The 11,807-nt window shown below is 35.7% G+C and overlaps 1 protein-coding gene across 1 annotated transcript; it reads left to right on the top strand.

The window, feature by feature from the left end:
* Positions 1–6,568: 6,568 nt before the first annotated feature.
* Positions 6,569–10,907, top strand: LOC121260701 (F-box protein At5g03970). The gene is made up of 2 exons (XM_041162683.1): positions 6,569–6,719; positions 9,472–10,907. Exon 2 carries the CDS (start codon positions 9,489–9,491, stop codon positions 10,713–10,715), a length of 1,227 nt encoding a protein of 408 aa, XP_041018617.1. The 5' UTR covers positions 6,569–6,719; positions 9,472–9,488; the 3' UTR covers positions 10,716–10,907.
* The last annotated feature ends 900 nt before the right edge of the window (positions 10,908–11,807 follow it).

Here is an 11,807-nt window from a genome sequence, read left to right as displayed (position 1 = left end):
CTGGTGGGACGAATATTGTTGTCAGGAAAACGATATTGTAATACACTTTGAAACAAACTTTTCTGTCACTATTTTGTATTTTCTTCTTTTATAGTCTCCTTTGAACATTTTAATGGAAACAATTTTCAATGTTGGCAAAAGAAGATGCATTTCCTCCTGATCAGTCTCAAAATGGTATATGTTCTAACCACTCCTAGGCCTTCTGTGAATGAGGATGAGACAATCGCTCCAAGTTGGGTGAGGATCAAATGAGAATAAGTTGACTACATCTGCAAGGAACATTTTTGCAATGTAGTGTCTGATACACTATTTGACACTTATAAGAAGAAAGCAACCACCAAGGATCTGTGAGACATACTTGAGGCTAAATATCTTTTAGAGAATGCTACAAGTAAAAAATTTTCAGGTTGCCAAATTTTGTACTTATAAATGATAGACTCTAGGCCTGTTGTTGAACATTTTAATGAAATTATTCATATTTTTTATCACTTCACTCAATACAATATGAAAATGGATGATTCTATATTAGTTTCGTCCATTATCGATAAACTTCCTCTATTTTTATATTGTGCTGAGTGAAGTGATTGTTGGCCAACATCTTCGTATAGAAGAAGAAGTCAAGCTTGGAGATGATAAGGAAGAGCATGGCTTTCTAATTTCTAATATGCAAATGGTAGAAGAAGGTAAGGCCCACAAGCCGGTACAATCCAATCAATTCGGATATGAAAATTGGAAGAGAAATAATAACTTTGGAAAAAAACAAAATCACTTCCAAGCCAAAAATCAAAAGAAACTAAGACTGAGGGGATGCTTGCTTAATGAGATGAGATGAGATGAGAATTTTGTGAATAATAGTGAAATGATTTAAGTTAAGATATTTTATTAGATTTTGGAAAAGTAGAGCAAAAAAAGAATAAAAAATATTATAAAGTTAAATTATTATTAGAATATTATTTTTAATATTATTTTTGTTTTGAAATTTGAAAAAGTAGTATTATTTTTTATGTTTTGTTTGGAAGTTTAAAAAAGTTGCAATAATTAGGTAATTATTAAATAAAAAAGTTGAATAATTAAAAACTATTTGTTTTTTAGTGATATTTAGAAAGAAAATTATGAGAAATTTTGAGATGAGATGAGATGAAGTGTGTTTCCTAGATAACCTCTAAGAGCACTCTCATTGGCTTGGGCAAAGTCCAATAACTTAGCCAATGAGAATTTGGATAAGGCATTGTAATAAAAATTTGGATATTAGCTACAGTGATTCAACAAATTTGTGGGGGAAATAATAACTTAGCCAAATATTAAAATAATTATCTCTCACTCCAACCAAAATCGCAGGAATCCCTCCCGCTAATGAAATCCCATTCTGGTGAAATCCTCCCCCTCACTGCCGAAACCCAGCCCCTTTCTCTCACTCCCAAAATTTCTCTCCCCATTCTCTCTCTCACTAGACCACATTCAACTGAAAGAACCAATTTTCTTGTTTTGCATACATAAAATTTATTTTGAAGATAAACCTTTCACAACACCCCCAATAAATCATTTAGAAAATCAGAAAAACACCCACCAAGTTCACAGGTGGCTAGAAAGACATTTGTTAGTAAACATAACCCAAGCAAAGGTTGTCTCTATATGGAATAGCCCATGTTTTTTAACACGATCCGCTGCCACATACAAATCGAAAGGAACATAAAACACCTAACTTTGACAAGCATCAAAGCTTGAAATCATCTCTTGCGTTCCTGCTTGTAAGATGCATGTGAACATATTTCGCTAGCAAAACTAGTTTAAAATGACATCAATAGAATGTGTTGAACCCCATAAGCATGTTCACATGTATCTTAAATTTTATTAGAATTAGTAATTACAGTTGTTGGGGGTGTTAGTTTAATTAAAGTTTATTTTTGTTAATAAACTTCTGTCTTTTGTGTTCCTCTAGTGATACTACTTATGCTCATTTCATACACATCATCCATCTCAAAAAATATAAACTATTTTAACGCACAATCATTACCTTTATTACTTATTTGTAATAAAGTTGCTTTCGTATCCAAGTTATAATTATGTTCAATAAATTTAATATTTTTTCATTCATACTTGAGTATTTGTATTGTTCATGTTTACACTACCATCAGATTGTTTGTACTTGGCTTTGGCTGTAATGTTGCGTATATTACAAACAAATACTTGCATTGCCATATTATCAATTTTTTAGGTATTCAACATGGATGATCTGAAAAACATGACCTGTGATCGTAAAATTTGGGGCGATGGCATGGAGGAGGTATTCATTGGCATACTCTACCAGGACACCCTTCATAGTAGATTAAGGGTTGTAAAGATCACGAGCAGAGAGCATATAGTTTATGCTGAGCACTCACCGCTATTGGTTTAAAAGTGTTTGACGCGAACTAAATTCGGGGCAAACTCCAGAGGTTGAAGGGCCTACATCGTCTGTTTACCAATCTAATGAGCCAAACCTGGATGGGTTGGGATCTTGACACGAAGACAGTAGTGGCAAGATACGAGAGTTGGGAAAATGCTATCAGGGTAAAAATAAACTTATGATTTTATTATCTTACTAAGCATCTTTATTTCACCAAATAGAGTATAGTTTTTTCATTACTACTTTTATTATTAACATGTGTATGGAAGTGTTAGGTCAAATTGAAATGGGGGAGGTTTCGTACCTTTAGCTACCCAAGTATGAGGAGTTGTGCACCATATTAGGCGCTTTTGTTGCATACAAGACTTTGCAACATGCGTCAACACAACTACCTCCAGATAGAGACAAGGAGCAACAACTTGATTCAGATATGTGAGCTTGGCGCCCTCTCGCATTGGGGATGGGGTCACCTTCAGGAGGTGTATCAACACATTCATCACGTAGGCGTAATAAGAAAATCAACCATCTCGATCAAAACATCTATGTATGCCTAGAGAAGGTGAAACACACACAAATCACGTGACGTAAGCGGTATGAGGAGGTTATTGGTATGTGTTTAGTGAGCACAACAAAGGATTAGAGCCTACTGAGGCCAATGATGGGGCTTATAAATCCATTGAGTCATTGTATGACATTACTCAGTGAGATTTTCTCAAGACTGGAGGGGGCAGTATGGTATCGTGTAGTGAAGGAGTTACTTGATCCTATTATGCAGCGAGCCTTCTTGTTGATGGATGCCGTCGGGAGGGAACTTTGGACCCGAAATTGTTGATGAGAACCGAGTATAATTGCTTTATCATCTTTTTATTTTCGTGACTGCTACTTTATTTGTTTCATGAAACGATTATGTATGACTTTGATGAGTTTATGTTATTGCTAATTGTGTTGTGTTAAACTTTTTCCATGACATGCATTTAGTATTAATGTGATATTTATTACTAATATTTTTTCTTGACAAGTATATCCTTGATGGTTGATGAGAACAAGAATAAAAATATAGTTATGCTTCCCGTATTAAAATATAATGTTGAAATTATATGGTACTTAATTTCTAACTTTTTCCACGGACAGTGTAGTAGAATGTGGTAGAGCATGGATGATGAAAATTGGTCAGCGGGAACTTCATCGATGGACGTGAATCTCGATGCAGAGCTCATCTTCTCTTATGGGGGTAAAAGTGATAGCAGTGATGAATTTACACAAGATACGGTTGAGATTATGAACCTTCTTGGGAATGTCCATTACCGACAGGGACTGAATCTTAGACTGTCAAAACATAATATCATCCTGCAGGGACATCAATATATTCTGGAAGCTTTGAATGGAAATCCGACGAATTGTCAGAAGTTATTCCGAATGGAGGTTGAGGCCTTCCGCACATTAGCTCAAAGTTACGAAACAATGATTTTTTTAGGGATTCTAGTCGAGGGGTGACCATCAAGGAACAAGTAGGCATATTTAGTTTGGTAGTGGCACTTGGAGAACAACGCATTGTGGCTCAGCGGCTTCAACATTCAATAGAAACCATTAACTGACATGTAAGGAAAGTCACACAGGCCCTGTGCGCGCTTGTGACACATCGTATTGGCCCAACATCTTATTGGCCCAACACACACTACCGGGGTGCATCCAACAATCGCAGGCAACCTGTGAAATTATCCTTGGTTTGCGGTAAATACTTCATTGTACAAAATAAAGTATCAATATTGATTATGTAGTAGTTTCGATTAAATTATTTGAAGTTATGCAATCATAATCAGATGGCTTATTTGTTTGCAGCAATGCATTGGTGCGATTGATGAGACCATGATCGACATTGTTGTACTTGCTGAAGTATGTGAAGTGTTTTGCAACCGACATGGGTGAGTTGCCCAAAATGTCTTGTGTGTATGTGACTTAGATATGAAGTTCACATTTCTCTACACTGAGCGGAAGGGAACAACGCATGATGCTCGCGTATTCATTAATGCATTGAGTCAAGTCCAAAACCAATTTCCATGGCCTGAGGACGGTAAACGTCTAATATTATTAATTGTTTGACTTCATATGTATTTTGTTATATTTCCGAGTACATGGTTGGTAAGTAACTAATTTTTTGGTTGAAATGGGTTAACAGATTATTATTATCTAGTTGATTCAGCGTTTTCATGTACTTGAGGATTTATGCCTCATATCCTAGAGAAAGATATCATATGAGTGACCGTCAGGATCAACGGGGATTTAGGGGGTAGAAGGATTATTTTAAGAGGGTAATTACACTTTACCCCCTCGAACTTTTACTCAATTCACAATGTGCCCCTGAAACTAATAATTGCATCAAAGTGGACTCACTTACTTTCAAAACTTACCAATGTGCCCCTTCCGTCTACCACTAGCATTAAATCTAACGGAAACTACATCCATGTGTTGCACATGTGCATAACATTCACTGTAAATATGTAATTTTCATTGAATTTATTTATCATTGACCATATAAAATATAAAATAATATATACTATCAATTAATGATAATACATTGATAATAAATTAGATAAAAATTACATTTTTACAGTGAATTTTATGTACATGAGCAGCATATGGAGGCAATTTCTGTTAGATTTAATGTTGTTGGTGGACGGAAGGGGCACATTGGTAAGTTTTGAAAGTAAGTGGGTTCACTTTGATGCAATTATTAGTTTTGGGGGCACATTGTGAATTGAGTGAAAGTTCGAGAGAGTAAATTGTAATTAACCCTTATTTTAATTATCGTCATTCATCCATTTGTAACATAATAGAACGCAAATTTGGGGTTTTGAAATCACAGTTTAGAATTTTAAGACTCATGGTCTATGTATTCAATTAGGAGGCAAGGGCTCCTGATCACCTTATGCTATACGTTACACAATTTTATTAGAATGATGATGCCGAGCGACTTCTTGTTCAAGCATTGGAGAACCGCGTAGCTCAGTCGAAGTGGCCGTGCAGTTGGTAACGCCGCAGCTTTAGCACGTCATCCTGACATGACCGTGGAATTAGCCTGAGCTATGGCTACAATTAGGGATGACAATGTCATTTCTATGTGGGCAAACAGGGGTGGTCATTGAATGGTAAATTGCTCATGATAACATGTATATAATAAATAATTTCATTCACTTCAAGTCAAGATTCTCTGCTAAATATTTTTTTTTTATTTTTTTCCAATGGATCGTTCGCTTTTTCACAAAATGACACTTATCTATTCAGATTCAAATACAATGTAAATTTACTAGAAAAAAGAAGGCAAGAGTAAAGGACTCAGTGTGGTGGAGGTACAGCTCAAGTGTATTGGAAGGGTACAAAAGGATGTCTTCAAACCTACAAGTAAGATCTAAGAAATGTGATGGCACCATTTCAGAGTTTTTGTGTGCTTTGGCGCGCGATGAATACAAGCGGGAATGAGTATTTTATGGCCAAAATATGATTTGGCTAGCAACTTGGACATGTCAAATTTGGCCAATAATTTTGATATTGGTTAAAAATACTATACATTTGTTGAGTTTGATATAGATATAATTTATGCAACTTAACTAAACTTTTGCCAAAATTTGACTATAGCTATTTCACTACCGGTGTTCTTAACTTGGCATAGTGCAAATAAAAGTGTGTACAACTAGGCGAAAGGGATGCATGCTCACTCGTGGAAGGCATCCCCATTTGTTTGCTTTTACCAACGCGGTTTCCTTTCCATTCCATATGGAAAGACCTGTCTTGTTAGCTATTTTTGTTACTTGGAGCATTAGTATTAGATTATACATCTATATATTTGTATAATATAATTTTAATTTAAATTGTATTGGATTATGAATATCTAAAAATTTGTATAGTTGTAAATAATATTTCTGCAAATTTAAAGATGCATTGTTCACTCTGTAAATTTTATTTTATTACTTTTTTTTCTCTCCTTCCCTCTCTCTACACCAATTGATAGAATTTTAAGAAAAAAAATTCTAGTTGATACTGAATGATAAAATTTGCAATAATGCTAATTGCAAAATATAAAATAAAAAAATATATAAATAATAATATACAAAATCAATCATTTATATATGCATATCAGAATTTGCAAAGGAAAAAGTGGGGGAAAAAAACAATGTAAGCCATACGGTTCTTAATATTTTACAAGAGCCAAAGCAGAAGACAAGGGCGAAGACCTTTTCTCCTGTTCCTCCCTTCTAGAAATTCGATGCTTCCCAAGCTACAACATTCTTCTACCTTTGCGGACTTTTTCCTTTAGTGCAGCTGATTGCAACTTTAGGTTCTCTCTCTCTCTCTCTCTCTCTCTCTGTATTAATGCTTTCGTTGCATGCAGGCTTTTAGTTTAGCTGATAGCAATTTGCTTTTCTTGATTCATTTATTTATTTCATCATTCTTGTATACTTGGGTTTTGCTTTATCCGCTTTCATTGCTAAGAAATAACAAACTGGAAATTAGTTGTTTTGGGTCCCGTGTACTGGATCAGTTGGTTTTACTGGGAAAAAAGTTTCAATTTTTCCTTCTTTTCCTGCATTTTCTGGGGAACAATACAACACCTGATTCGTACACTTTTTTGCTCGGTTTTTGGCTTATTTTTTTGCTTTACTTAGTTTTTCTGCAATTTGTATGTGTTTATCTCTATTTTCTTACACTGATTACGTTTGAGTCTTGCTGTGACCCATACGTATGAACCATGTACATCACAAAGTGAGACAATCATTTTGTAGATATTTTCCCAAACAGATAATATTGGTTGAAAATTTAACTATACGATAGAATAAGAAAAGACAAAAACACACCTTAAAGAGAATGCTTAGATCATAAATCTTATGTTCGAATTTTCCTCTTCTCATAAATTTAGCTTTTGCAATAAAGGGTAACTAAACGTGACATCAGATCCGAGATCCTAAATTTGAACCTTGACTCCATACTTACCTTCCATTTCAATTATATATTTTACATGTCAGGTCCATTTATCAAGGGAGAGTCGGACTCACTGGTCAGACATGAGGAGTGTTAGATCATAAATTAAATGATTAAACTTATGTGTTCCCATTAGCTTTAAGTTTTGAGATAGATGGTAATTTAACAGGAGGGAAGGTTTTGTAACAAGGTGTGTGAAACACATGGAACTCTGACTGCGAAATTACTTGACTATATGCTCTCAACTGTTTTGCCTTTGTAGTCCACTTGGAGTGGATATTGTCAGTTTTTACATTTGGTGCACTTGCGGTAAACTCCTTGCTGAGGGCCTATGCACTCTAGGATTAGTCAAGGCTTTGTTCCAAACATCTAGTGCCAATAAATTAGTCTATATGATCTACCTACTTTGGAGGGGTGAATAGTTCTATTGTAACTGCATTATCAATTCACACATTATTTAAAACTGAAGAATGACTAAATAATACTCACTCTTTGAGATAGTTAATGCAATTTGAAATATTCTGTGATAATTAACCCTCGCTCAACTTGTATATTATATATATATTCCCTTGCACATTGATAATCAAACATCTCAAGGAACCAATCATACAAATATGCACACCATAATCTTTGTGTGAAAAATGCAACCTAGAAAAAAAATACATGACCCAGTCCAATGTAAAAGAATATCTCTGCTAGTAAGCGATAGTATAAAACTTTCAAAACCTTGTTACTGATTTACAGACTACCCAACCCTACAGAACTCTTGTTGTTCAACTCACCTTTGTTCACTTACTGAATTATCACATCCCTTGTTTTTGTTTTTGCCTCCTCAACATATTCTCCCATGTTCATCCCTCAGTTCCACGCTCCAAACATTAGTCAACAATGTTTTTCCCGCACTATCGGACATGGCATCTTTAGATTTTATCATGGTTTACATTGCAATGATGAAAATGTAATTCTAAGTTTCTAATAAAAAAAGAAAGAATGTGGTTTTATGTGATACACCATTATAAGGGATGAGTGTAGGTGGTGCATGGGATCCCACATTGCTTGGGAGGGAGAAATTCTTGCTCTTTATAATAATTTCAATGGGGCTCCAATTGTACCATTGACTAATCATTTTGGGTGTGGCCCATATGTGGCTTGAGCCTTCCCCAGGGGTGTTACATTTTAAGTAAAGTCAATTCTAACCTCTTGATCACGTCAATGTCTTCATGAGTGCATGTGATAAGTCTTCAATTTTTTTTAAGTCTTCAATCTTTAGATGACAGGATTCGAGAGACATAGGCTTAGGAGCTTACTTTCTTTTATCTACAGAATAATCCAATTCAACTTTATGCCTAACATTATTTTTGGAATGAAACAAAAAAGATTAGAGAGAGAAAGGGAGAGGATAATCATTGGTTCATCATAAACTAGAAACAAACAATCTGGGAGTGTGCACCATTTTCCCCTTTTGATCTTTCATCACATTTAGGCCCTGTTTGGATATAGAGATGGTTTCATCTCATCTCATCTCATCTCATCTCATCATTACAACTTTCCTAAATTTCCACACAAAATATAATAAATAATTCAACTTTTTCAAATCCCAAAACAATAATAATATTAAAAAATTATATTCTAACATTATTTGATTCAACTCATCTAAAACTATCTCATATCATATCATTTCATCTCATCTCATCTCATCTCATTATCCAAACGAGCCTTTAGTCATGCTCAATGATATATTGGAGAAGATCTAAAAGGGAGGACTGTATTTATGAAAAACTAAGAACAATTCAATTGAATAGCACTTATAATTATCAGTATCAGTTCTGGAGTTTTACTCCATGGCCCTTGTGTGGTTAAGTACAGAGTGATCCTTTTAAGTGATTAGTTCCATGTCTCACCAAATATGGGTGTTACGTAACATTGTTCTCAGTTTTGTTAAATTAACTTGGCATGAAGTTCAGTTTAGCTCTCCATATCTCTTTCTTAGAGATTTGATTTTGGAGTTGTCTCCATACCTATTCATGTCAAGGTGATGAAAACAGATTTTTATTATATTAAAAAACCTTGCTTTGTTTTTGCAAAGATTTCATTGGAATTTCCTTTAGCAGGATATGATCTTGTTAAAATGAAGTCTGGGAGGATAAATCATGATAATGTTCATACTGCATTAACCTGCGATGATGTCCTATGTGAGATTCTCCTGCGATTGCCAGAAAAATCTGTTTTTAGACTCATTCTTGTATCAAGAAAGTGGCTTCATGTGATATGTAGCAATTCTTTTCGTTCTAGTTACCACTCTAAATGGAGGGAAAGTTTCCATCTTTTGGGCTTCTTTGTATGCAATTTTCTATACCTTGGAAGACCCCGGGATGGCTTCCGTCGCCCCCCTTGGGAGCCTGCACTTCCATTATTGTCAACTTGTAAAGAAGGTGATGATTTGAAGTTTTCTGGGGTCCTCAAACAGCTTGGTTACTTTATTGATTCTTCCAATGGGTTTCTTCTTTGTGGCCGCCACCCAATGACTTATTATATATGGAGTCCCATCACCAGGAAACAATACCAACTCCCTCAGCCTCAGCAGTATTATCGAAGTTTGTGCATGGCGTTCATTGTTGAGGATTCCCATGATGATGTAATCTGCTATAAAGTTATTCGCGCCAAATGCGTATGCAAACCTGTTGAAGTCAACACTGTGTCCATCGAGACTTTCTCTTCAAAGACTGGTGCATGGAAACAATCCACTCTCACTTGCTCTTCAAGTTTTGCATTGTGTCCTCGAAGTGTAGCTACCGTGATTGGAGGTGTCGTTTACTGGTTTTCTGTACACAAACATTTAGCTATTTATGACCCATATCTTGGAGTGAGGCGTCTATCTCTTATTAAACTACCAGCTGGTGAGTTGTCATTTGATTATGAAGAGTCTGTACTTGGGGAGTCCTCTGATGGGCTTCTGCAGTATGGCCAGAGCAGTAAGTTGGGGATTGAGATATGGGTTCTTGAGAAAGAGCAAAGTGGCTACTCATCCATGTACAAGAGTGACACACATTGGGAGAAAAGATGGAATTTAAGATACACACTGAATTTCAGAGAGATGTGGAAGAAGAATCCAACTTTCACTGACCGTTTTAGCGAATCCCAAATATTGTCGTTTCTTCCTCGGAATTCTGAATCTGTATTCATTAGATCAGGGTCAAATATATTCCTCTATCAGCTTGAGAGCAAAAGGCTGGATGTGGTTCGATATCATGGCCGTGGCTCTTCAATTTCATGGGATTCCAGTAAAGTAGTACCATACTTCAGGCCATCTTGGCCTCGTTCTTCTTTATGTCAGTGCATTAACAGTATGACATGATTTCCTACCAGTTTTATGGAGAAGTTTGTGAATGTGGTTCAAGAAATGCTTACTTGTAACCTTTCTGGGTTTTAGTAGTTGCCATGTAATAGACTGTAAAGCATTTCTCTCTGCTATTATATGTTGGTCAATGCTTTGGTTGTTCATACATTTTCTGTCACTTGTTTCGTAGTGAACTCAAATTTTCTTGTACCATTCTTTCAGTGGGTTTGCAAAATACTTGTTGTATCAGTTGGCGTAATGAATAAACACAAGGCATTCTCTAGAAATGATGTAGTGCTAAGATAAGTCCGTAAAGGCTTTGTAGATTGAGTTCTGAATTTCACTGGGCAGCATCTTTTTATAGCTCGGTTTTAATTGTTTTTGAGTGGAAAAACTGCAGTTTTTAAGTGCGTGTGGACTAGGACTTCAGCTTAGAGTTCACTCTGTTGCTACAGAAGGGGCAAACTTGATATGAATTCAGTGTAATACACAAAAACTGCTAGGGAAGGGCACATTCTTTTCTTAAATGGTCATATCTCATGCAAACCCTTATGAAACCATAAACTTCGGTGCTTAGCTCTCTAATTTGAAGCTTGAATGTTATGTTGTCCTTGTCAAAACCACAATATTCAAATTTGCAAAACACAGTACGAGAGTTGTGGTCAAAAGTGTGCAATTTTCTGAGCATTTCCTTCATTATATATAACTATTTACAACAATCAAGCTCCCTAATTTAAGCATCTGTTATAGACATAATCGCCTAAGAATATTTTCTCTAATTGTCATATGTACAATTAATGTGAAATATTTATAGTTATGATATGTACAATAAATATGATTCCCAAGTATCTTTGAACCCCCCCCCCCCCCCCCCCCCCCCCCCCCCCCCCCCCCCCCCCCCAAAAAAAAAAAAAATGATGTTGGAGAGTAAAGGAGCATCAATTTGTTGACAAAGAACTAATGCTGAATGCAAGGAAGTGCCTTGGTGAGGATATCAGTAGTTTGCAAGTTGCTAGAGATGTGGGGTAGAGTAATAACATGCTTATCAAAGGCTTCCCGAATTGAGTGAAAGTCAACTTCATTATGTTTCGTGCACTCGTGGAAAACTAG

Source organism: Juglans microcarpa x Juglans regia, chromosome 4D, assembly GCF_004785595.1.
Source record: "Juglans microcarpa x Juglans regia isolate MS1-56 chromosome 4D, Jm3101_v1.0, whole genome shotgun sequence".
Lineage (NCBI taxonomy): Eukaryota > Viridiplantae > Streptophyta > Magnoliopsida > Fagales > Juglandaceae > Juglans > Juglans microcarpa x Juglans regia.
Note: the sequence above shows the minus strand (reverse complement) of the source record. Positions and strands in the feature narration are given on the sequence as shown.

Excerpts from the sequence above, each read along its gene's own strand:
- LOC121260701 (XM_041162683.1), top strand. The coding sequence starts at position 9,489 with ATGAAGTCTGGGAGGATAAATCATGATAATGTTCATACTGCATTAACC.